Source organism: Dipteris shenzhenensis, chromosome 24 (assembly GCF_047967505.1).
Source record: "Dipteris shenzhenensis isolate YYH24624 ecotype China chromosome 24, Dip_SZ_1.0, whole genome shotgun sequence".
Taxonomy (NCBI): domain Eukaryota; kingdom Viridiplantae; phylum Streptophyta; class Polypodiopsida; order Gleicheniales; family Dipteridaceae; genus Dipteris; species Dipteris shenzhenensis.
In genome coordinates, this window is record NC_141619.1 from 18,462,643 (window position 1) to 18,490,523 (window position 27,881).

The 27,881-nt window shown below is 46.1% G+C and overlaps 1 protein-coding gene across 1 annotated transcript in view; it reads left to right on the forward strand.

The window, feature by feature from the left end:
- The window catches only part of LOC147886312 (uncharacterized), a 100,268-nt gene that overhangs the window by 53,351 nt on the left and 19,036 nt on the right, over positions 1 to 27,881 (forward strand). The window contains exon 7 of the mRNA XM_087395089.1: positions 18,257 to 18,369. Coding sequence (XP_087251215.1) covers positions 18,257 to 18,369 — 113 coding nt within the window. The remainder of the gene's footprint in view (positions 1 to 18,256; positions 18,370 to 27,881) is intronic.

Below are 27,881 nucleotides of genomic sequence, written 5' to 3' on the forward strand. Positions count from 1 at the left end.
CGACCCCCACCTCTCTCTTACAAACACCTTCTCTTTCCACCCTCTGTCCGACCCCCACCTCTCTCTTACAAACACCTTCTCTTTCCACCCTCTGTCCCACCCCCACCTCTCTCTTACAAACACCTTCTCTTTCCACCGGCCCCCACCTCTCTCTTACAAACACCTTCTCTTTCCACCCTCTCTCCAACCCCCACCTCTCTCTTACAAACACCTTCTCTTTCTACCCTCTATCCAACCCCCTATCTCTCTCTTATAAATTCCTTCTCTTCCCACCCTAAGTCCAACCCCCACCTCTCTCTTACAAACACCTTCTCTTTCCACCCTCTGTCCAACCCTCCACCTCTCCGTTACAAACACCTTCTCTTTCCACCCTGCGTCCCAACCCCGACCTCTCTCTTAGAAACACCTTGTCTTTCCACTCTCTGTCCAACCCCCAGCTCTCTCTTACAAACACCTTCTCTTTCCACCCTCTGTCTAACCCCCTACCTCTCTCTTACAAATTGCTTCTCTTTCCACCCTATGTCCAACCCCCACCTCTCTTTTACAAACACCTTCTCTTTCCACCCTCTTTCCAACCCCCTACGTCTCTCTTACAAATTCCTTCTCTTTCCACCCTATGTTCAACCCCCACCACTCTCTTACAAATACCTTCTCTTTCCACCCTCTGTCCAAGCCCCACCTCTCTCTTACAAACACCTCTTTCCACCCTCTGTCCAACCCCCACGTCTCTCTTACAAACACCTTCTCTGTCCACCCTCTTTCCAACCCCCACCTCTCTCTTACAAACACCTTCTCTTTCCACCCTATGTTCAACCCCCACCACTCTCTTACAAATACCTTCTCTTTCTAGCCTCTGTCCAACCCCCACCTCTCTCTTACAAACACCTCTTTCCACCCTCTGTCCAACCCCCACGTCTCTCTTACAAACACCTTCTCTTTCCACCCTCTTTCCAACCCCCACCTCTCTCTTACAAACACCTTCTCTTTCCACCCTCTGTCCAACCGCCATCTCTCTGTTACAAACACCTTCTCTTTCCACCCTCTGTCCAACCCCCACCTCTCTCTTACAAACACCTTCTCTTTCCACCCTCTGTCCAACCCCCACCTCTCTCTTACAAACACCTTCTCTTTCCACCCTCTGTCCAACCCCCCACCTCTCTCTTACAAACACCTTCTCTTTCCACCCTCTGTCCACCCCCCACCTCTCTCTTACAAAAACCTTCTCTTTCCACCCTCTGTCCAACCCCCATGTCTCTCTTACAAACACCTTCTCTTTCTACCCTATGTCCAACCCCCACCTCTCTCTTACAAACACTTTCTCTTTCCACCCTGTGTCCAATCCTCCCCTACCTATCTCTTACAAATTCCTTCTCTTTCCACCCTCTGTCCAACCCCCACCTCTCTCTTACAATTACCTTCTCTTTCCACCCTCTGTCCAACCCCCACCTCTCTCTTACAAACACCTTCTCTTTCCATCCTCTGTCCAACCCTCCACCTCTCTCTTACAAACACCTTCTCTTTCCACCCTCTGTCCAACCCCCACCTCTCTCTTACAAACACCTTCTCTTTCCACCCTCTGTCCAGTCCCCTACCTCTCTCTTACAAATTCCTTCTCTTTCTACCCTCTGTCCAAGCCCCACCGCTCTCTTACAAACACCTTCTCTTTCTACCCTCTGTCCAATCCCCACCTCTCTCTTACAAACACCTTCTCTTTCCACCCTCTGTCCAGCCCCCTACCTCTCTCTTCCAAACAACTTCTCTCTCCATCCTCTGTCCAACCCCGGGCCTCTCTCTTATAAATTCCTTCTCTTTCCACCCTATGTCGAACCCCCAACTCTCTGTTACAAACACCTTCTCTTTCCACCCTCTGTCCAACCCCCTACCTCTCTCTTACAAATTCCTTCTCTTTCCACCCTATGTCCACCTCCCACCTCTCTCTTACAAACACCTTCTCTTTCCACCCTCTATCCAACCGCCTACCTCTCTTTTACAAATTCCTTCTCTTTCCACCCTATGTCCACCTCCCACCTCTCTGTTACAAACACCTTCTCTTTCCACCCTCTGTCCAACCTCCCCCCTCTCTCTTACAAACACCTTTTCTTTCCACCCTCTGTCTAACGCCCACCTCTCTCTTACAAACACCTTCTCTTTCCACCCTCTGTCAACCCCCTACCTCTCTCTTACAAAATCCTTTCTTTTCCACCCTATGTCCATCCCCTACCTCTCTCTTACAAAATCCTTCTCTTTCCACTGTATGTCCACCGCTACCTCTCTCTTCCAAACTCATTCCCTTTCCACCCTCTTGACCACCTCTACCTCCCTCTTAGAAACACCTTCTCTCTCCATCCTATGTCACTCTCCCACCTCTCTCCTACTAATACTTTCTCTCTCCACCCTTTGTCACACTCATCTCTTTCTCTTACCAAAACCTACTCTTTCCATCTTCCATCATCTTGGCGATGCACTTCCAACCTATTTTTAGCACTTTGCTAAATTTGGCGAATATGCTAAATTTGACGAATATGCTAGATTTGGTGGATATGCTATTTTTGGTGGATTAGGTTAAGTTTGGTGGATTCGCTTTTTGGCTCTCTCTCCCCTCCATCAGTTCTCTCCACCCCCTTACACATCACACTCAAAAGCGCTATTTTAAGCGCCTTGGCGGCCAACTATCCTCCTCCCTGTCAGCTCCCTCCCTCCCTCATCAGCTCTCCCCTCCTTGGCGGCCAGCTCTCTCCCTCTCCACGCAACTCCCTCTCCTCAGCGCAACCCCCCCTTCTCCCTCTACCTGCCACCCTCCCTACCCTCTACGCCCCCCCCCTCCCCGCCCCTTCGCCCCTCTCTTGTGCAACCTCCCCCCCTCCCTCTCCCTCTACCCGCCACCCTCCCCACCCTCTACGCCCCCCCTCTCTTGCGCAACCCCCTCCCCCCTCTCCTGCGCAACACCCTCCCCCCCTCTCCTGCGCAACCCCCCCCCCTCTCCCTCTACTTGCCACCCTCCCCACCCTCTACGTCCCCCCCCCCCCCCTCTCCCCCCTCCCTCCCCCCTCTCCTGCGCGACCCCTCCCCCCTTCTCCCCCTCTTTTGCACAACCCCCAACCCCCCCCCCCCCCCCCCTCCCTCTCCCTCTACCCCCGCCACCCTCCCCACCCTCTATGCCCCCCCCCCCCCCCCCCCTCTCTCCCCCCCTTCCCCCTCTCCCCCCCCCCCCCCTTCCCCCCTCTCCTGTGCAAACCCCCCCCCCCTCCCTCTCCCTCTACCCCCTCTCCTACACAACCCCCCCCCCCCTTCCCTCCCTAACCTCTACATCCGCCCTCTCCCTCTACCTCTCCACCAGCCCCCCTCCTAGTTACCGACTCCACCCTCTCTCTCTCTCTACACGGCTCAGCTCTACGGCCATCCTATCAACATCCTCTCTCACGTCTCAACATGTCCTTCTGGCAACTAGGCCTGCATTGGTGGCTCTGCTAAAGAATTCTCTCGTAGCAGATTCTGGGCTCCTATCTTGTTAACCGACATCAACACCTCCTGCTCCCTCTTTGCATCTCCAGACCTCAACATCGCCACCCCCTCCTCACTCTTTTCCTCTCCATACGGCGCAACTGGGCCTGCATTGGTGGCTCTGCTAAAGAATTCTCTTGTAGCAGATTCCGGGCTCCTATCTTGTTAACCTCGACATCAACACCTCCTCCTCCCTCTTTGCCTCTCCAGACCTCAACATCAACACCCCCTCCTCACTCTTTTCCTCTCCATACGACGCAACTGGGCCTGCATTGGTGGCTCTGCTAAAGAATTCTCTCGTAGCAGATTCTGGGCTCCTATCTTGTTAACCTCGACATCAACACCCCCTCCTCCCTCTTTCCCTCTCCAGACCTTGACATCGACACCCCCTCCTCACTGTTTCCCTCTCCATATGATGCAATTGAACTTGCTGGTGGCTCTGCTAAGGAATTCTCTTGTAGTAGATTCCGGGCTCTTATCTTGTTAACCTCGACATCAACACCTCCTCCTCCCTCTTTGCCTCTCCAGACCTTGACATCGACACCCCTCCTCACTCGTTTCCTCTCCATACGATGTCATCGTTCATGCCTACCCGTGCCCCTTGCCACAAGTACAAACCCAGATTACCCTGCGATACTCTATTCGTTGACTTCCATAGGGCTCAAGGAGGCCACACAACAGGATCAGGACCACCCTCCATGGCATCACCTGGCAAATGCACCACAGATGACCTGGCTGCCGGGTCTACACCAGAGATTACTTCCAAACGACCTCGAGCAGCTGCAGATTCACCTTCCTCCAATAGGATCACTATCATTACAGATGAGGAGCTATCCCCTTTTTCGAGTTCCTCTGATTCAAATCATGGAGGCTTTGACTATCTGCCCCCCACACATCAAAACACAATCCAAGGCATCTAGTGGGCACAGTACCGGTGGCGGTGATTTGTACCCACAAAGTACAGCTTGCAATCTTCCACCCCCTGCTTCATCTTCCTTGATAATTCGGGTGGTTTTCAAACCTTTCTTTGATCCCACACTCAAGCTATCCAGCATCTTGTCACCTAATGAGATAACCCGCATGTCTCTCATGGAGTTTGATGCTATCACACTTCCCCAGGTGGACGTCCAAATGTGTATTGCGTTTATTCAGTCATATGACTTTGCAACGGACACATTTGGATTCTTGAATTCCCGTCATATGTTCACTCCTAGTCTTGTATCCACATATCTCCGTCTTCCCACACTTCCCTTTTTGCCACCTCACACCGACTCACTCACATTCCTATCCTTCTTGTCTACGTGTAAACCTCATCGCCGGGGACATGAGTGCAAGAAGGTTCTCGAGGGAAACAGCAGAGAGGCGCTTTTAGTGAGGTATTTGTTCATGCACTTCTAGTCTCTGCCCCGCGGGCCACTTCTTCATCACCAAGGTGATCCATTCTGCCCTAGACTCCATTCTCTCCGTCACTCCCTACGATTTCGCCTCACTCTTCTACTGTGCCTTCCGTAACACAGTCCGCAAGCGTCGGGGAACATGTACTTATGGGCCCCACCTCACCTTCTTACTTCACCAATGGAAGGCCAAACCTCCTTCCATTGTCACAGGTCACCTCCCTTCATCATCCCTCTCCCCTCCTGTCACCCCCTCTTCCATCTCTTTCACTTTCACTTCCTCTGTCACTTCCCCAGGAACTGCCTCCTCTCCTCTTTCGACCAAAAGGGCACCTCGGCGAGTGCAACCTGATGCAGTCTGCCTCGAAGCTTCTTCAGTATATTTTGCTACAAGTGTTACAGGTTCCCCATCAGTGACAGGTCTCGTATCTCCATCAGTCACTTCGACACTTGTCCAGGCTTCTCCAAGGATCTCCAGACTTTCAGTGGGACGGATTGCACCAGGTACACCCCCTGTTGTACCAGTGACGATGCCTGTTGTACCAGGGACAATTGTTGTACCAGTGACTTCCTCGAAAAGTGTATTTTTGCGAAGGATTGCAGCTGTTCATCTTCCCTCCCCACCACTTTCACCGATGCAGTCATCACCACAGTTCAGGCGACCACACTGACCATGTGTTGGTCCTGAATCTTACCCTGGGCCTTGACTCCCATGGGCTTTCTCAAGGGCTATCATCTCAAGGAGTACTTCACATTTCAGCCTCCCCACCATGAGCACCACATGGCTGAGACAGGAGCAGAGACCCGGAGTGGGAACCCCTCCCCAGGAGATCCTCCATCAGCCACTTCACCATCAGAGGAGGTATTTGAGGGAGGGAGTTTGCCCCAATCTGTGGATTGCCCACCCCTTCATGAGAATGATATGTTCACAGCTTACATAGCTGCTTCATCAAGCCCACCGCTTTCAAATGTTTCCCTGGTGGAAAAATAGAATGAAGATTACAGCCAACTACTATCTGTTCTTCACAGGAAACGCTCACCAGTCTATGGGGAAGAGGAGGATCTAAATCAAATCTTCACCATTCCCTTGCAGGAATGCCTCGCACAGAACAGAAAGACCTTCAGGGCCCCGACATGTTTTGTGCACTTAAATAAATTGGCACCTACAAAAAACCTGTCAACGGAGGAAGAGGGAGCTCTCCCTGACATGTTCGAGGAATTGAGGGACGTGATTAATTTGGCAGACAGGATGAATTACAGCAATAGGTACGCTTGGATGAAGAGGTCCTTGCATCTTGCTCAGCGTATCATGGATGACACTTTCACGCAGCTAGGGACAGCGATCTTCAATTCCACAGGTTATGCTCATAAGCTCCTCTCCCAACAGCAACATTTGAAGTTAGAATTCGAGAGAGCTCAGGCAGCCCAGCAGCGCGCCACAGAGGTGACACTTTGGCAACAGGAGGAAAGGTGGCAGAAAGAGAAGGACTCAGCTATTCACGAGCGTGACATCGCTTGGAACATTCAGCGGGCTGCCCTTGAGGATCGCCTCCACAATCACAAGCAAGAATGGAAAGCTGAAATGACAACACTACGAAGCCAGTATGCAGTAGATCTGGCAACTTTGCAAAGCCAGCATGTCACAGAGGTGACCAGATTTCACAAGGAGATCACACAATTAAAGGAGTCGTTGTCTTCCTCAGAGATTGCCAAGGAAAATCAGAATCTAGAGTGGTTGAATTGGAAAAGAAGCGTTCATCCATGGAAGAAGAATTCACAAATCTTCAGACACAGTTGGCCACCCTCCAGACTTCCCAGTCCACCTTGCAAGGGCAAAAGGATCACTACTACCGACGATACCACCGGTATAAAGCCAAGTATGAAAATCTGAGAAATGTGATGGACACGCTTGAGGGTGAGGAGGAAACATCCCATCCACAGCTACATATGACTGGGGCAGAGCAAAGGGATGAGCAAAAGGCCACAGAGCCACATATGAAGGCAGAAGAGGAGAAGGCAGAGGAGAAGGCTACTGATGACCTCCCTCAGTAATTTAATACATGGAATTTTGGGGTTCCTTTTTTTTTTTTTTTTTGCACTGTTAGATTTTTGCCAAGCTGCTTGGCTCTCAATGTAAATATCAGGGTGTTTTATCTCAGGATGTACTCAGTTTTTTTTGCAATTTTCCATGCTGTCCCTTATCTAGCAGTTGTTTATTTTCCTAGTTTCAATTTAATACAAATTTTGGAATTACTCGCATAGCCAACCACATGGTCTGTACCATTTTCTTTACCTACTCCATCACCATCTCAATGGTTTGTAAGTTCTTTTTTCTTTGATGGGTTCCTCCTCCATTTCTATTCACCGGGATGGTGAATGATAGTGGCGGGGGAAACTGTTACAATAGAAACACCCTTGACCACACGACGATAGGCGTTGACCACATGACGACATGGGTTGACCACATGTTGACCATGTGTCAACAAAGGTCAACCACACGACACGAGGAGTGGATCACACAGGATCATCCAGGAGTACTATCCGAGGGAACCATGCGTCGACACATGTCAACCACAGGTCAACGAGGAGTATCATGCCCAAGGTGATCTCATCGAGAGCTGCGCACATGGGAGAATGAGCTTAGCACATGGAGCAGTCAGGAGTATTTACAGTTACACAGTGGTTTAGTGGTTCACTGGTGCAGTGATCCACCTCACCTGCACATGGAGAATTTACACCATCCTGACTAGAAGAGGCTGGCGAGTCAGGGAGTCAGGAAGTCGCCATAGCTATCAAGAGAGCCAACGGCACAACGGCTATCCTCAACAGCTAAGGAGATAAGAGGATGACCAATGGGAAGAAAGGGGAGGATTCTCAGTGAAGAAGGGGCCCTCCAAGGTGGGGATGAGGATGAAGGCGAAGGGGGAGAGGGACATTCAGTAGGGGGCATTCAGCATACGGCACTGGAGCGGGAGAAAGGAGAGTGTGAGGAGAGATAGAGGTTGGAGCTACGAGCTCGCCAAGGAGAGAGTGTGGAGAGACTTGTGTGTACCCTCTGTCTACTATGGGGATAGACCTGTGTGTTCTTGTGACTTGCGACTTGTGACCTGGAGACACTGGTCCAGTGATATGTACTTTGGCCATCTTGGTCACTTTCTCATTTTTCTTGTCTCTTCCCGATATGGGGATCGTTCACTAGTGTATGACGAGATTTCTTATTCTGCTTATGTTGTGGAGTTCTCAGATGATTGGCATTTAGCATAGTGCACTCGTGTACATCGTTGTTCACTGCAGTATAGCATACGACACTCGCACACCACTGCACAGTGCACTCTGTGCGATCCATTGCATTAGAGAATTGCAACACTCATGCTTCTCACGCCAGCGGCCTTTGGCCTTGGCCTCCGGTAACACCTCCGGAAGGATAGGAACCCCTCCCCTCATACAAGAGAAAAAGTTGGTGTCGGAGTGTGTCGGAGTGTCATCTTCTTCTTCTTCCAACCAAGTTAGCATGCTCCTTGGATTGTTGTTTGGCAAGCTTCTAAAAACAATGGTCCTCTGTATGGCCAAGCTTCTTACAGTACATACATTTGGAAGGTTTGAACAGCTTTTAACCCTCTGAATATTATGCCTACTCCTTATGGACATCTTTGGGGTCTACAAGGTCAAGTATCATGCAGATGGTACTGTTAGAAACACAAGGCCCGTCTTGTTGCCAAGGAGTATGCTTAGGAAGAGGGAATTGACTATGAGAAGACCTTTGCTCCGGTAGACAAAATTACTACCATTCATTGTGTCATTTCCTTAGCTGCAAATTATGATTGGCTAGTCTTTCAGGTGGATGTTAAGACTGCCTTTCTGAATGGGGATCTCAAAGAGGAGGTCTATGTTCAGCAGCCCCAAGGTTTTGTGTTGAAGGGACTGTTGAGAGTTCACGCTCAACATCATGTGATCATGTGTGCATAGCACCATCACGTGATCATATGTGCATAGCACTAACTTTATAGAGTGCTATAAAGGAAAGGGTTGGATCCCCTAACCCTAACCCTAAAAGGGTTTGTATATATTCTATTTTTTCAACTAATTCTAGTGTACAGTTAGTCATTTCTGGTGTGCTCTCTAGCTGTGCCCTCTCTCCTCATCTCCACTCTTCTCCTCTCCCCTCTTCATATTTTGTCATGGTATCAGAGCTTCCTTATCTTCCGCTGAGACATTGAGATTCTTGAGAGTGTGAGAGAGATTGTGAGATTGAGAGTTCTCTTGAGTGATTGTGAGATTTTTTCCCTTTACTTCCGTTGAGAGAATTTCCGTCCATTGAAAGAAATTTCCGTCATTGTTCTTGAGAGAATTCTGATTGAGAGCTTATGTTCTTCATTATTGAGAGAAGAGTGAGAGAGCTTACAAAGCTCGGATATAGGGAGAGTTCATTTGAGAGAAAAGAGAGTTTTCAGAGACTATTGAGATTTTGTGAGAGCTCTTCGTGAGAGAGATATGCTTATGACAGAGAGTCTGAGTTAGCCAAGGCCTCGACTTGCTTCTATCTCCAGCGCTGCTACTGATTGCTGCCAATTGCTCGACCTTCACGAGCATCGACCTACGCTACTCCTTCCTAGCTCCCAACGCCCACGGCAACAACAACTACGAAGCTCCTCAATTAATGAGCCAGTGAGCCACGCCAACGACCTTCTGTAGACCGATGCTCCTTCATCAACCTAGAGCTCACGTGACCTACAGCAGCTCTTAGTCTTCGATGTATTGTGACTACTTCAACCCTGTGACTCCACTCCATAGGCCTACAAACCGAAGGATAAAGCAAGCCTCCACGACTGCTCGCCTACGAGCCAAAGCATCGACAGACGGCCACATTGGCACCACAACGTACACGCAGAAGCGCTCCCCGGCCTCGATTTTTTGCTCGCGATCTTCAATGCTAGCTCCACCGGGATGAGATGCAAGCAACCAGCGTCGCGGTCCATTTCCTAGCTAGCACAGCTCCTCCAGCAGCCACGGGCTGCATCTCGACTAGCTTCGACATCCGCTCCTCCAGCGACGGCACATGGTAGTGAAGGTCCAAACGGCTCCATCGACGCGGTTCCTCTTCTCCGGCTACATCTGCAGCTACATAGCAACGTGCTAGGCTGCTCCATCTGCGGCTCCATAGCCCTCGCAAGCCATAAAAGCTACGCACATAGACTCCAACGTGTGCCTCCGCGACGGAATCGGAATCTTCGTCAGAATCTTTGATCGATTCCGGTGCCTCGCGTTCCAACACGTGGCAGATAGGGTTGGTCAGCAACCCTAGGTTTGGTTACCCACCAGTGGTCAGTCACTTGACACATGGCAGATTTGATCTACCCAGGGTTAGGTTCAGTCAACCATAGTTAGGTGGTTTGATCACAATTGTGCCACGTGGCAACCTCATCTTATCTGCCACGTCAGCAGACGCGTCATCAGTGACACGTCATCAGCCACGTCACTTGCCACATCATCAGTGACACGTCATCAGCCACGTCACCTGCCATGTCATCAGTGACACGTCATCAGCCACGTCATCAGTGACACGTCACCAGCCATGTCACCAACCACGTCATCAGCCACGCCACCAGGCCACATCATCAGTGCCACGTCACTAGGCCACGTCACCTCTGCCACATCAGCAGTGCCACCTCAGCACTGACCCCTGAAGGCACAATCCCTTGCCAGGCACACTGTGCACACTCCTGCCACCTCAGCACAGAGCTTCACTGGCACACCTCTTGCTAAGCACAGTGCCACATCATCACTGCATGTGACTCACAGTGACACATCATCATTGAGCACCATTTGCACTCCTTTTGCCCCTCCACCTAGATCAAGTCGTATCTCTTGATCCAGGAAGAATTTGAGGGTGCTCCAAAATGGAAAGTCGCTCGTTTTTTCATGCTCTACGCGCTCGTCACATCACGCGCACATTTTGGTGCAAGTTACACTCACATTTAAGCCTCGCCGACAAAACCACTTCCTTCACGCACATTTGCCTCTACATCAACGCATCTGACCCAGCACTTAAAAAGAACAAAAGAAAAGGAATTATTTGCTGCTCTTTCATCGATCGACGGTTGGTTTAGATCTAGATCAGAGTAGACTAGATCGCCATAGAGGGGACGCTTTGAATTCCCCAAGTTGCCAATCTAAGCCATGCTCGAAATTCCCGACTAGTACCTACTCGGAGTCAGTCCATACGCTCACATCCGATTTCACATCATTACATTACCTGAAACCTTACGTTCATCAGTTCAGTGAGCAGACTTCAGAGTTCAGAGGCATTGCAGATTGATTCAGTGGGCAGATAGCACTTGATTTCACACACACATGCCACCATTGTAAAGCCTATTTGGCTATCTCACGGCATCGTGCACATCATTTTTTAGCCTTGTAAAGCCTCTTGGCTATTCCCGGCATCATTGCCACAAGCCTTGTAACACAGATCAGATCTTATATACTGCAGTTCTATCTTCACCGACGGTACATAGATTTCACTTGGCATCTTCAGTGTATTTGCAGTTGATTCATACAGAGTTTTTCAGGACACTTTTGAGTACATTGTTTGCACCATGTCGACTAGCAACCTCAATCTGGAGGCATCTGCTAAGTTAGACAACTCCAATTACGGTACATGGAAATACCGAATGGAGACCATTCTTGTGCTTCAGGACAAAGGGGAGTATGTCGATGGATCTATACCTAGACCATTGGCCGATCCAGCCACCAGTAGCTCTACTCCATCTGTTGTCACAGTACCAGCAACGGGATCTACATCTACACAAACAGTTTCCGTACCAGTAGCAGATCCTGCCATTGCCCGAGCTCAAGCAGAATGGGATAAGAAAGACAAGTATGCCTATCACCTGATCAAGCAGAATGTGCAAGATGTCATGCTAGGACAGCTCAACACAGTTAAGACATCAAAAGAAGCATGGGATATGTTCGCAGCTGTCTACGAGTCCAAGAACACATCCAGGATTCTCACCCTGAGAAACTAGATCAACCAGAGTTTCCGCAATAGCAATGAAACCGGTCATGCTTATGTACTCCGCATCAAAGACTATAACAATCAACTTGTAGCAGCAGGAGAGACTATGAATCCCGCAGAAATGGTTCAAGTAATCCTGAATGGACTAGGAGAAGGATATGAGAATCTAGTTCAGAGTATTGCCATCCAACGGCAAATTCCAACATTGGAAGAACTTCAGTCAGCTCTACTTGGTGAAGAACTCAGGACTCAGGCCATTCAAGCACGTAAAGATCATTCTAATGATCAAGCATTCACAGCTTCAGACAGAAGCAGAGGCAAAGGCAGAAACAGAGGAAGATCATATCAGAAAAGTGGTCATCATCAACAAAATCAAAGTCAGAATCAGCATCGGCATCAGCATCATCCTCAGCAACATCAAAATCAGCAAAGAGGAAATCATTCCAACCGAGGAAGATTCCAAGGACGAGGGAATGCATCCACCAATGTGTCAAACATCCAGTGCAACTATTGTCACAAGTTTGGACACTATGAAAGAGATTGCCGCAAGAAGCAGTATGACCAAGGTGGTCAATCCAGCAGTAATCGAGGGAATTCCCGAGGAAGAGGAAATCATCGTGGTGGACATTCTAGTCACAGTCATTTTGCAAATGAACATGGAAATATGTTTCTTGCAAGTGAGGAATTGCATCAGACTGATACAATGCACCTAGACAAAATGCACCTAGACACTGATTTCAATCCCAAAGAGGATTTCAGCTATCAAGTCGACCAAGTGGAGCAGGATCCTTGGTACATCGACAGCGGTGCATCATCTCATATGACAAATCACCAGGAATGGTTCACAGAAATGAAGCCATTAGAAGGTCAAAAGAATGTCATCTACACAGCAGACAATACACCGAATCCGGTTCAAGGGACAGGTGTTATCCCTATGAACAATTTCACTGGTACAAAAGGATTAGTCAAAGATGTGCTCTATGTTCCGAAGCTCAGCAAGAACCTTTTGTCAGTAGGTCAAATGACGGAACACAACTACAAAGTCATCTTCGACGGTGATGAATGCACTATCAGAGACAAATCCAAAAGAGGTCACCTAGTAGCAAAAGGTGTCAAGGAAGGATGCTTATACAGGATGCTAGCTACAGTACCAGATAAGCATGCCATGTCAGCTCAAATGCAACAGATGCCACTATCTGCAAAATGGCACAAGAGATATGGTCATGTCAACTTCAAGTACTTGTTAGATCTCAGGAATCAGAATATGGCAATTGGGATTCCGAAGCTACAGTTTCTTGGAAAAGTTTGTGAAGCATGCTGCTTCGGCAAACAAAAGCGAACCAACTTTGTCAGAAGTACCTCTCGTGCACGAGGTATTCTTGATTTGATTCATACAGATGTATGGGGTTATGCCCAGACCCGCAGCATCAATGGTTCACTTTATTACTTGACCTTCATCGACGACTACAGCAGATATTGTTGGGTCTACTTTCTGAAAGAGAAATCTGAAGTGTTTGCCAGATTTCAAGAATTCAAAGCCATGGTAGAAAACCAGACAGGCAGAAAGATCAAGGTCATGAGATCCGACAGAGGAGGTGAATACATGTCTTCAGCATTCATGAACTTTTGCAAAAATCATGGCATTCGAAGACAATTCACATGTGCAGATACTCCTCAGCAAAATGCAAGAGCTGAAAGGAAGAATGGGACTTTAGCAGACAGTGCTAGAGCAATGCTTAGTGAAAAGCATATTCCGAATCAGTATTGGGCAGAAGCAATAGCTACAGCTAACTACTTGCTTAATCGGCTTCCTACCGAACCGATACAAGGTATGACTCCTTATGAAGCATTCACTGGACACAAGCCACGCATTGGGCATCTCCGCATATTTGGTTGCATAGCATATGCCCACATACATGATGATCATCGCAGGAAATTGGATGCGAAGTCACGCAAATGCATCATGGTTGGCTACAGTGAAGACAGCAAAGCATACAAATTGTATGATCCCATCAACCGCAAAGTCATTATCTCCAGAGATGTAATCTTCGATGAGGAATCAGAATGGAAAACCTCACCTACACAGGAGATAGAAGCATCGACTTCACAGTCATCTACAGAACAGGTTGATGAAGAAGAGCAAGAATTGCCAGCAACACCCCAAGTAGCGCCACAGCAGCTCAGACGGTCTACTAGGGAAAGCAGACCACCAGCTAGATTAACATATGCTCAGATAGGCAAAGCAATTCAGGTGGAAACCACCAACTATGCTCTTATGACTACCATCATGGCTACAGAAGAGCCAGTGTACTTCGAAGACGCAGTAGACAAGCCCGAATGGCAAACTGCTATGAATGAAGAAATGGATGCTTTGTATAAAAATAACACTTGGGAATTATGCGACCTTCCACCAGGAAAGAAGGCCATAGCCAACAAATGGGTATACAAAGTGAAGTACAATCCAGATGGCAGTATTCAGAGATACAAAGCCAGATTAGTTGCAAAAGGATTTGCACAACAATATGGCCAAGATTATGATGAGACTTATGCTCCAGTAGCAAAGATGGATTCCATACGGTTCTTGATATCACAAGCGACACTCAGTAAATGGAATGTGTATCAGCTCGATGTGAAGAATGCATTTCTCAATGGTTATCTAGACGAGGAAGTCTACATGCAACAACCAGCTGGTTATGTTGAACCAGGAAAGGAGAACAAGGTTTGCCATCTCAAGAAAAGTCTCTATGGCTTAAAGCAAGCACCCAGAAGTTGGTACAGCAGAATTGATAAGTATTTTGCTGATCTGGGATACATGAAGTCCAATGCAGATCATACTCTCTACTACAAAGTTCAAGGGGACGACATCACTATTGCACTTTTGTACGTAGATGATCTGATTGTGACAGGAAGCAAGGATAGCTTCATCAGAAAATTAAAACAAGACTTATCTGTAGAGTTCGACATGAAAGATCTTGGACTTATGCACTATTGTCTTGGAATTGAGTTCTGGAGAGATTCAGATAGCACATTCATGAGTCAGCTCAAGTATGTTGACAGTCTCCTGAAGAAGTTTCATATGGCAGATTGCAAGATTGCAGCCACTCCCATGGAACAGAGTTTGAAACTTACTAAAGATTCAGAAAAGCCTACAGTCAATGACAGATACTACAGGCAACTCATTGGATCTCTTATATATCTGACAATCACACGGCCAGATATTTGTTATGCAGTAAGCTCACTAGCACAGTTTATGGCAAATCCAAAACAGTCTCACTGGAATGCAGCCAAAAGAGTCTTGAGATACATCAGAGGTACAAGACAGTTTGGGATAGAATACAGAGGAAGTCATCCACGGTTGCATGGATACTGTGACAGTGACTATGCTGGAGATCATGAGACCAGGAGATCGACACAGGGATATGCATTTTTCCTTGGTCAAGGTGCTATATCATGGTTGTCAAACAAACAGCCAACTGTTTCTTTGTCTTCAACTGAAGCAGAATATAGAGCACTCACTACAGGTGCATGTGAGGCTATATGGCTCAGAAGACTATTGTCATGCATAGCACTAACCTTATAGAGTGCTATAAAGGAAAGGGTTAGATCCCCTAACCCTAACCCTAAAAGGGTTTGTATATATTCTATTTTTTTAACTAATTCTAGTGTACAGTTAGTCATTTGTGGTGTGCTCTCTAGCTGTGCCCTCTCTCCTCATCTCCACTCTTCTCCTCTCCCCTCTTCATATTTTGTCAGGGACAAAAGCACAACGTATGCAAGTTGAATAAGGCATTATATGGGTTCAAGCAAGCACCTCGTGCATCGCATCACAAGATACATCAGTTTCTGTTGTCCCAGGGCTTTGTGAATACACATACGGATCCCAATCTCCATGCTCTGCAAGAAAACTCAGATTTGGTCATTCTTGTGCTATATGTGGATGGCATTATACTCACTGGCACTAATTTGCAGAAAATTGCAGCAATGAAGGCCGTCTTATGTCAGACATTTGACATGACAGATCCGGGGTTACTTCACTATTGTCTTGGGATAGAGTTTTGGCAGACCCAAGAAGGGATCAGCATGTCACATACAAAGTATTCCAAGGGCCTCTTGCATAAATTTAAAATGGAGAATTCTAAACCTGTGGTTGCTCCATTGGAAAAGGGAATCAAGCTGATTAAGCATGATGAGGCTGAAAAGTTTGATGCCACACTCTACAAGCAGATGGTGGGTAGTCTTATCTACTTATGTTTCACTAGACCAGACATTGCCTATGCCACAGGGTTACTCAGTCAGTTCATGCATTGTCCCACAGTCACACATTGGAACACAACAAAAAGGGTTTCTCAGATATGTATATGGTACACTCTCTTATGGGCTGCATTATGCTCCAGATGGTGACTTATTGCTGAGTTGTTTTTCAGACTCAGATTGGTCAGGGGACATTGATGACCACAAGTCCACTTCAGGTTATTGCTTCTCATTAGGCTCCGCATGCATATCATGGCTCAGTAAGAAGCAAACCCGTGTGTCTTTCTCCTCCAGTGAAGCTGAATATGAAGCAAAAAATGCAGCCCCGCTATTGAATATATGTGGTTAAGGAATTTGTAGAGATATACAATTATATGGTGGTGTAGGATAGACTAGGACTTAGTCTATTTTGTGTGTTAGTACTTGGACTATATATACCAAGTACTTGTACTTCATTCAGTTTGAACATTTTAGTTGGAGTTCACTTGTGTTCACTTCTTGTTCTCTTGTGTTCACAATCCATCTCCATTCTTGTTCCTACACAAGATCTACTACAAATCATGCTCATGATCCTTATATATGCTCGTAAGGGCTTCAATTTTTGGATGGATGAGAGGGGCATGTTAGTGTCTGTATTATATAAAGGACTAGTTTGGAGGAGGGGAGGGGGGGTGTGCAAGAGAGTGGTTTACCTAAAAAGAATGCAGCTTTTCTCTAAAAGGGAGTTCTAAACTAGCTGCCTTGTTCAGAGACTACATCAGGGTTGAGGTGGCATTTTCAGCCTCAACCTTGGCTTCTCTCCAGCTCTTTTTGAGTTTTTGCTTACTCTTCTAGAGTGTTTTTTCTCATGTCGAGCATGATGTATTTTTGCATTGAGCTTGCTCTCGCAGGCTTTTTTCATACTAAATAGAAGTCTCTTTCATGAAAAAAAAAACTGGCTGCCTTGTGTTCCTATGCAATAGACGTTCAACGGGAAGATGTTATGTGGATTGGCCTATGGAAAGTTTCATAGGCATTCCATATAACATTTCATAGCCATTTTGTAGACGTTCTGCAGGTAGGCGTTCCACGTGAGGCTACGCCACTTTGGTGAATGGAACGGTGTTCCTTGGTCACTATCGTTAATGTGCACCGTTGTCATAGAGAAATCGTGGTGGTGGCTCACAACTTTGAAGAGGCCAAAACATAGGGGCACACAATCCTATTGAGAAGTTGCCAATGATTGTAGTGGATCTAAGGTGAGGAGTGGCCAAGTTACTTACTAGGATGGCTATTGTAGGCCAAGCTTGAGAGAAGCTCGCAGAGGACTCACAATAGGCTTGGAGGAGAGCTCGTGAAAGGTGACTTCAAGATTTGAAGCCAGCCCACCTTAGAAGCTTAGAGGGTTGACTACCCTTGTTGGAGAGGTAGACCTTATGGCCAGCCGGACGACACACATTGAAAGCATGCTAAAGCTTTGGATGCCTTGCAGCCCTAAAAGTTAGCCAGCAAGCATCTTCAATCTCCCTATTTGCTTGTTTGAGACAAAAGAAAGCTGTCATTAGAATGTGAGACCTTGAGCTCGCTTGCAGCCATGAACCTGTTGGCACTTCTCAACTGATCCGTGTAGTTTCAGTGTGACAGAGCACAACCAGCAATCGAAGGCAGATTGAGTAGTGGAGAAGGTAGGAGGAAGCATGTCGACTGTCTCTTTGGATGACTATACTAAGATCATCATCGGAGTTAGTCTACATAATGCAATCCACTGGAAAGTCTCCAATCACAACATGTTTCAACACTACCCTCAACTTCCCTAGGTTGGAAAAGGTGAAGGTCGTTGATAATGGTAAGAAGTAAGTTCATAAAAGTCTTTGCACATTTAAAACTTTTGGCTAGCTTTTTATAATTGGGAATGAATGGTGGGAGAAACATTGTCTGATACTAAATGTTAATGTTATTTAGTAAAGGTGGGGACGAAGGCTGATTGTATTTCACATTTCTATGTGACCCTTGAAATTATGTGTAATTCTTGCACTAACGTGCAATAAAATTGATCATTACACAGATCAATATTCAAACACTAATATTTAAATTCTTTGAATCATTTTAATGAAAACAGATTTCTGGATACATTGACTATGGAGATCGATTGAAGCTTGAAGACCTTGAGCCTGTGTTTGAACACAAGAAACGCTTGCTGCCAATGCCCTATGATCTTTCTTACTATAATTGGTGTGCCTTACACAATCTCTTTTACTAGAATGCTTGCTACATTCAGAAGTGATTTTTTAATGAATACAAGTTATCAAGAATCATGAGTCATGGAGATCTTGATTGCTTCTCTTGTCTGATATATACATGCATGAGATGAGTGTGATATGCCAGGATAGAGAAGCCAATCTATCAATTCGATATCATAGGAGGTGAAATAGTATAGCAGTGTATTCGAGAGAAAAGATACTTCTGTTCATGAGTCTCTGGAAGCAATCCATGTAGCATAGGAGGTGAAAACAGTTAAGGATATGGCAGTGTACTCGAGAGAAAAGGTACATCTGTTCATATGTGTTTTAGGCCTTGTGTAGAATGGAGTAGGAGAGGCCTAAATGCAGACTAAGTAGAAGAGTGTCATGTGGCATAGAAAGAATATCCCACATATTATGGGTTGTGAAGAGTTTGGGGGAATTGGCCATACTTGTATTTGAAGGAGACGTGTCTTGGATAAGGAGATCTTCATTTGAGCCTTATCTCGTTTCATTAGTTGTCATTCTTTTCTTTAAGTCATTCATGATTTCAGGATGCCTTACCCTAGGGCCTAGGATATTTGGCAATCCTGCTAAGGTGGGGTTGAGTTTTTACTCCTTCTCCCCAGATCTCAGTAGGCCTCTTCATGCATCTCTATCTTATAATATTCTTTCCCAATTTGTTGACCTTATCCTCCTCCCCTCCCTCTTTACCAGATCTCTCTATTCCCACCGCTTGGTGCTTATCCTCCTTCCTCTCCTATCCCTTCCCCTCTCTTCCTTCTTGCTCTTTCTTCCTACTTCTTGAAGGCTAGCAATGGCGGCTAGCCTTGTCGGGATGCTACAGAGGGGTGGAATGGAGCAGCCCCCTTGGTTTGGTTGATGCAGAGGTGCTATGGGAGAAGGATGGAGGCACACGGTGGAGAAGGAGAGAGAGGGATAATAGGCTAGGGAGAGAGATAATGATACTCAATGAAATACATAATGAAATGAAAACGAAATGACTAAGCAATGAACAAACGAAATTACTCACATGTAGACCAAAGAGCTTGTAGCTTGATACTTGATTGATTTGACAGTAGACAAGTACAGCTCTTATATAAGAGCACACACACACATATGAACACCTATGCATATGGGATAACTCCCAACGTGACACGTGGCATCCATAGGACACACTAGACTAGAACTTACACTAGAACACACTAGAATACACCAAACTGACTCAACTTGGCTTCATATTCTAACACCCCCCCATGAAGGCAAGGTGATAGACTACTGGAATGGAGCCAAGGACAAAACATGTGAATGATGGTATCTACTACTCTGTGCAATGTCTGAACTAGACATGGCTCTCATGTTAGCTGAGAGGCTGAAGTCTGAGCATGGTTCAGAGGTCGGACTGAGCACTCACATGGCTTTATATCCAAAACGTGATTCAGAGGCTCATGTCTCAGCATGGATGCCAACTCATTGGTCTAGAAATCAATTGTACCAACATCCTAGAACTCATATGCCAGGCCTAATATCCAAACCCTTTCAATGCCAATACATGGCTCCCACAGTTCATCCCCCTCTTGACATCAGGGACTAACTACAAACATGGAGCCACACACCATAAATATAAAATAAATACATCATTTTAGGAGGACTATCCAAGGCAGAGGACCTTTATCGACTCTTCAAACATTCATTTTAGGCTACTCAAGGCAGAGAACCTTTATTACATAAGAGAAATCAGAATACATATGGAACACCATCCTCAACGAGGATGACATGGGCAATGAGTGCGTGGTAAAGATCTGGAATCTCCTCTGGTGTATCAGCAGAAACAAGATTAGCATTGTTTCATTCTTGTTCTTTCTCCTTCTTCTTGAAGCAGTATGCTTCAATATGACCCTTCCGTTTGCAATACCTGCATATGATATTCTTATTGGCTTGCCATTTGCTTGTAGAAATAACAGCGTCTTCAGCGCCGAATGTAGGAGTAGATTCATTTTCCTTGTTCCAGCGGTCTTTCTCAATAAGAAGAGCAACCAGATCCTCAAATGTGGTAGCTGCAAGTTGTAGAACCTCAATGGTTTTCTCAAAGCAAGAAATACGTTGCATACTTTTGATTAGGACAACCATCTTGTCCTTATCATCTAGAGAGCACTTCAAACTTGACAATTGTTGAGCAAGAGAGTGAAAGTTGGAGAGATGATCACCTAGCTCTTCATTTTCTTGCATTATAAAACTTTAATTCCAAAAAAACTTTGGATTTAGTAACCTTGTTACCAAATAGGCTCTCCAATTGGTGCCAGATCTCCTTAGCTTTGGATTTGAAGTTGATGTGATGAATGAGAGAATCTGCCAAGCATAGCCCAATGAGAGCAATAGCTTTATCATTCTGTTGCTTCCAAAGTTTGAGTTGTTGATCATCCGTTGGAATGACATAATTTGCAATGACGTCCCATATTCTTTCCTTCATGAGAAGCAACTGCAGCTTCGTCTGCCAACTAGGAAAGTCTTGGCCCTTGAACTTCTCCACGAGCAAAGAGGTGGAGGGAAGAGACGTCATCGTGAGAGAGATGGAGCAGCAAAAAGTGAGGATAGTTCAGCTCATTTGAAGGAGAAGAGGCAAAGAGCAGCAATGGCACACAGCTTGAAGGCAATGAGCAGCAATGGCAGGTATACGAGCTGGAGTGGCGCACAGCAAGTAAGGGCAACAGTCCCGAGAGCAGTACGGAGGCTTGGCGGGCAGATAGTACGGGCTGAAACAGTCTGTACAAATTGTACGGACTGTGTATGGCCTGATTTGCAGCTGACAGCGAGGCTAAGGAAGCAGCTCTTGGCAAGGCATTTGGAGCTGAAGGTGTAGTTGATGGCGAGGCTTAATGGAACGGCTGATGTAGCTCCAACATCTCTCGAAGGTGAGGCTAAGGGAAGGGAGGCTCTACCTTGGAGGAGAGCAGAGCTTCCATTTGCGGGCTTCTCTCATCCTCTAGGTGGAGCAAGAAGAAGGGGAAAGTGGAAAGGAGGCTTTGATACCACATGAAGACACATGGTGGAGAAGGAGAGAGATAGAATAGGCTAGGGAGAGAGATAATGATACTCAAAGAAAGACATAATGAAATGGAAATGAAATGACTAAGCAATGAACAAACGAAAGTACTCACATGTAGACCAAAGAGCTTGTAGCTTGATACTTGATTGATTTGACACTGGACAAGTACAGCTCTTATATGAGAGCACACACACACATATGAACACCTATGGACATGGGATAACTCCCAATGTGACACGTGGCATCCATAGGACACACTAGACCAGAACTCACACTAGAACACACTAGAACACACCAAATTGACTCAACTTGGCTTCATATTCTAATAAAGGAGCCCCCCTTCCTTTTGTGGTGATGGTGTTGGAGTGGAGGGGTTGGTAGGGGCATCCCTTCCCTTGGTGTTGTGCTCGTAGCAGGGCTGTGGGGGCAGGAGTTGCCTCCCCTCTCTCTTGGCGATGGTGATCAAGCACTGGAAATGCCTCCCTTTCACCAAAACGGAGGAGCGGAAGGGATGGTTTGTTCTTCCTCTTCCATTTCGTGACCCCTTTCTTCTTTTTCTATTTGCATCTAACTCTTCACCAAAACAGAGGAGCGGAAGGGAGGATTTGTGCTGCCTCTTCCATTTCGTGACCCCTGGCTTTGATAGGGTCTTATTATCAGATCTGGCATGTGAGTTCCAGATGTGGGTGCATGGTTTTACTAGGACTCTGAGTTGGTCATCCATCCATGCTAAGGCATGAGCCTCTGAGTCATGTTTGGGACGTAAAGCCATGTATTACTCAGTCCGACCTCTGAACCATACATCCTCTGAGTCTTCATGGGAGTGATGTCTAGTTCTTTTTTTTTTTCAAAAAATATTACTTCATTAAGTATGAATGAAAGCCGCAAGCAAATGCAGGAGTTGTAAGAGATTACAAAGATATGGTGTTGTAAGCATAAAGTCAACCCTATGGCTGACCAGTAGTACTTGGGTACTATATTTTGTAAGAGATTACAAAGATATGGTGTTGTAGGCATAAAGTCAACCCTATGATTGACCAGTAGTACTTGGGTACTATATATACCAAGTATTGTTTCATTTGAACATTTCTATTGGAGCTTTCTTGTGTGTGCACTCTTGCTCACTTGTGTTCACAACCTGTCTCCACTTTGTTCCTATATTTGGTATCAGAGCGCTTCCGTCTCTAGAGCCCATTCCCGCGCTTGCATCCAGACTCCCGCAAGCTGGGTGCTCCAGTGCACGTTTCTAGTTCTCACATTTAGCTCTCCAACTTTTGCTTGAGGTAGCTCCAATAGTCTAGCGGCTGTTTTTTGACCTTTTAAGGTCCTATTTCGACGTTTTTTGAAATTTTGGAGCTGCCCGCATACAAACAAATCTGTCCTGCAGCATTTCAAGCTCCAAAAAAATAAAAATAAAAATTGTTTTTTTTTTTCGTCCGTATGGATCTGTCCATACAGTTGCGCGATAGTGCCGCGAGTCCATACGACTTGTCGAAACCTAATTTCGAGCCCGTGTGACTTGTTAGAAGGTGATTTGAGCAGTTTTCAGCTGTTTTTGGGCGTTTCTGCTAAGATATGGACCTTTTTCAGCTCCAGTCTCTCCCGGGTGTGTTCCAGCAGCTCCAGGCATCTCATTACTTCTCCAAGCTCTTCTCTATATGTGTATTGTCCAGAAGTACTCTTGACAGCTTCATTCAGCTCCAAACAGCTCACTTCACCTCCTTTGTCATCTCCACAGTCAGTGGACTATTTTGCAGGTGTTTCGGGCCAAGGTGCACTTTCAGTAAGTGTTTTAAGCTGTGTATGTCGCTTCGGGACTGTTTTTGCAGCCCATACTCTTGCACTCTCAGGTGCATTTGCAGATACTCTACATTGTTGGACGCATTTGCAGTTACTTTACAGTTGTGGATGCTTTTGAGCTCCGTTGGATGCATTTGAGCACTCGTGGGTGCGCTCTTTCAGATTTGGGTTGTGAATTTTCAGTTTGGGATTGCACTTCAGATTGCAGCAGAGTGTAGTGATTGGTTGATGCCATTTTTGCAGTGATTGCATTGTCCAGTCAATGGCATTTCAGAGCAGCCAGTCGTACATTGCATTTGCAGCCAGTATTAGTTTGAGATTTGCAGGCACATTTGCAGCCAGTTGCACTTTTGGGACTTGCAGTTCTTTTTGCAGGTACATTTGCAGCTTGTGGGTATCCCATTTTGCATCATGTCGACTCTTTCCGACAGTTTTGGCAATTTGTCTGAGGGTGACAAGCTGGATGGACCAAACTATGCCTTGTGGTCATTCATGCTTAAGAACATCTTGGTTGGTAAGGGCTTGTGGGATATTGTTAGTGGGGATGAGGTGAGGCCAGCAGGCTCATCTACATCTAGCACAGCTTCTTCATGTTAGACTACAGGCAGACAACAGACTGCTACAATCCCTCCTACTAGTCACATAGCATCGACGGAGGAGCAGAAGAAGTTTGACCGCCGGAGTGCCCAAGCGATGTTTTTGATTGCCCCAAATGTGAAGAGGCACATTATGACGACTATCAAGTCGTGCAAGGATGCAAAGGCAGCATGGGAAAGATTGGCAAACATGTATCATCTTAAGAATGACGCAAGGGCCATTGCCTTGACAAATCAGCTCAAGGATCTCGAGATGCAGGAAGGCCAGGCTATCACTGATCATATTGCCAGGGTCACTGGTCTACGTGATCAGCTCGCAAGTATTGATGAGGAAATAGAAGACAAGAAGCTCGTCTCTATTACTCTCAGTAGCTTAGCGCCCTCATATGGCACATTCGTCACTTCATTGACCATTGTTCTCAGGGTAGGCCCACACTCGTTCGATGAGTTAGTTGGGTTTTTGTTGTAGGAAGAGGAGAGATGCTCAAATTTTGCCAAAGCCTCTCGTCAAGGTGAGCAAGCGCTTGCCATGGGTGGAAAGACCAAATTTCAAAAAAAGTTTGAGCCCAAACACAGCCATACAACTCAGCCCAAGAAGGGCAATGCAAGCAGTTCAAGCAAAAATCAGAAAAAAGGCAAATGCAATTATTGCAAGAAGCCAGGGCATTACATCGCAGAGTGTCAGAAAAGGATTGCCAATGAAAAGAAAAGGCAAAGGGACAGCTCTAGCAGTAATTTTGTTGCCTCCACTGAAACTCGTGCTTCAGATGCACATGGTGAAGCTCATCTTGCCCAAGGCGATAGAGATTTTGTGTTTGCTGCATTTAATGAGAATATGGATGCCAAGGGGGATTTGAATGCTGAAAATCAATCAACGGATGCTTCCCTTGTTGCAAGTGATACATGGTATATCGACAGTGGTGCTACTAAGCACATTACTCCTCGCCAGGAGTGGTTTGAGAGCATCACACTTGTTCATGGCAGACAGGTTACGTGTGCCAATGATGCTTCTCAAGGCATCATCGGAGTTGGGCACATTCCTATTCAGCTTGATAATGGGAAGTTAAGTATATCTGAGATGTTTGGTATGTTCCGGATTTGAGGCAAAATCTGATTTCAGTTTCAAACATTGCCCATGATCCACATATGTTGGTCGAATTTCAGGATAACCAATGCAGGATCAAGGATCCAAAGAAAGGGTATGAGGTTGCAGCAACAGGCACATATGACAGAGGCTTATACAAGCTTGATGCTCAGCCTTATGATCAGAAGGTACTGGCTGTAGCAAACACTTCCCAGGCTGATTTATGGCATGCCAAGTTTGGACATGTCCATCACAGGGCATTGTCCTACTTGTACAACAATAATATGACTCAGGGAATGCCAAAATTGCAGCAACCAGCAAATGAAGTGTGTGAGGGGTGTGCACTTGGCAAATTGCATCGCTTGCCATTCAGTAAACAAGGCAAGAATTGGATCAAGCAACCAGAGTGTTGCAGATAGTGCACAATGATGTATGTGGCCCCATGACTATTCCCACGCATAGAGGAGCAAGGTACTTTGTGACCTTTATAGAGGACTTCTCCAGGTTCACATGGCTTTTTCTCATGAAGGAAAAATCTGAGGTGTTCTCTTGGTTTCAGAAGTTCAAAGCTATGGCTGAGAACCAAACCAATTCTAGAATTGGAACACTCAACTCAGATAGAGGGGGATAGTACATGTCACATGCATTCCAAGGATTTTTGAAGCAGCATGGGATTAAACATCACTTGACATGCCCTTACACACCACAGCATAATCCACTCCCTGAGAGGAAGAATTGTACTCTCATGGAGATGACAAGATGCATGCTGAAATTCAAGAGAGTCTCAAAGGATTTTTGGGGAGAAGCAGTTGTCACAGTCACTTATATTCAGAACAGATGCCCTACTAAAGCTTTGGTTAATGTGACTCCATTTGAGGCTTTGTATGGCTTTAAGCCAAAGGTTAGTCATTTCAGAGTTTTTGGCTCAATGGCATATGCTTTGGTTCCAGCGGACAAAGCTTGATGACAAGAGTGTCAAATGCATTTTTGTGGGGTATAGCATTGAAAGCAGGGGATTTGGGCTTTATAATCCCCCTACCAGGAAGGTAATAATCAAGAAAGATGTTCTCTTTGCTGAGAATGAGTGCATGCAACCTGCTAGTGCATACTTGCCACCATACGATGACACCCCTCTGGACCTCATCCAGTTTGAGGATGATGAGACGGAGTCTCTTGATGCTTCCCCTTCTACTTCTCATAGTTGAGATGGCTTGCCACATGTTGAGGATGGCTCTCCCTTAAATGTTTCAGATTTGCAGCCAATTAATGAGAATAGACAGCCTCATGTTTGAAGGCATTATCAAGGTGGTGAGGCCACTAAAGATGTTGATGCAGCTCCGAGTGGTACAGCAGAGAAATCTATTCCACGTTGGGCAAGGTTGACCATTCAAGATGCTAAGGATCAGCCTACTTTGGGGTAAACCAGGTCCAGCACTTAGAATAATCAGAAAAAGGTCAATTTTGCTTTGATGACCTCAGTGATGGAAGCTGAAAATGAGCCTCAGAGCTTCAAGGATGCTGAGCATAATCCGGCATGGCAGAAAGCTATGGAAGCTGAGATTAAATCCATTGAGAAGAATGCCACATGGGACTTGGTTGATGCGCCCATTGGGGAAAATGTGATTGGCACGAAATTGATTTCTAAGGTGAAATACCATTCAAATGGCACAATTGAGAAATACAAAGCCCATTTGGTTGCCAAGGGATATGCACAAGAGGAGGGGATAGATTATGAGGAGACATTTGCTCCAGTGGCCAAGATAACCACCATTCGTTCTATCATCTCTCTTGCTGCGTTTTATGGTTGGTCAGTGTACCAGATGGATGTCAAGACCGCTTTCCTCAATGGAGATGTTAATGAGGAGGTCTATGTACATCAGCCCCAAGGTTTTGAGGTGAAGGGACAAGAGCACAAGGTATGGAAGCTCAGGAAGGCTCTATATGGGCTGAAGCAAGCACCTCATGCATGGTATCAGAAGATACATCAGTTTTGATGTCCCAGGGCTTTGTAAACACTCATACAGACCCAAATCTGTATGTTCTGCAGCAAAAATCAGAATTGGTCATGTTGGTACTATATGTGGATGACATCATACTCACTGGCAGTGATTTGCAGCAAATTACAGCAGTGCAGTCCGCTTTATGTCACAACTTTGACATGACAGATTTGGGCCTGTTGCACCATTGTCTTGGCATCGAATTTTGGCAGACCCATGATGGGATTTCTATGTCACAGGCGAAGTATTCAAAGGGGTTGTTGCAGAAATTTAAAATGGAGAACTGTAAGCTTGTGGCTACTCCATTGGAAAAGGGACTCAAGCTGAGTAAGCATGATACTGCTGAAAAGTTTGATGGCACTTTGTACAGGCAGTTGGTTGGCAGTTTGGTATATCTATGCTCCACACGGCCTGATATTGCCTACGCCACAAGGCTTTTGAGCTAGTTCATGCATTGTCCCACGATCACACATTGGAATGCAGCAAAGAGGGTTCTCAGATATGTCCATGGCACTCTCTCTCTTGGCTTGCATTATGCTTTAGATTGTGATCTAAAGCTGAGTGGTTTCACTGACTCAGATTGGTCGTGGACATTGACGACAGACGGTCCACTACTGGCTATTGCTTCTCATTGGGTTCAGCTTGTATCTCATGGCTCAGTAAGAAGCAAGAGCGAGTCTCTCTTTCCTCTAGTGATGCAGAGTACAAAGCTGCAAATTCAGCCACTACAAAGTTAATGTGGTTAAGGAAGCTTTTGCATGACTTGCATCATGCACAAGATGGCGAAGCAAACTCTATCTTCTGTGACAACCAGAGTTGCATTGCCATAGTCAACAATCTTGTCTTTCATGCTCGCATAAAACACATTGAAAACCATTATCATTATGTACGGGGTTGTATTTTTGATGGCTTCATTGATCTCATCTATTGAGGACAATGTGGTGGATATCTTCACCAAAGCCCTGTCAACAGATCTTTTCT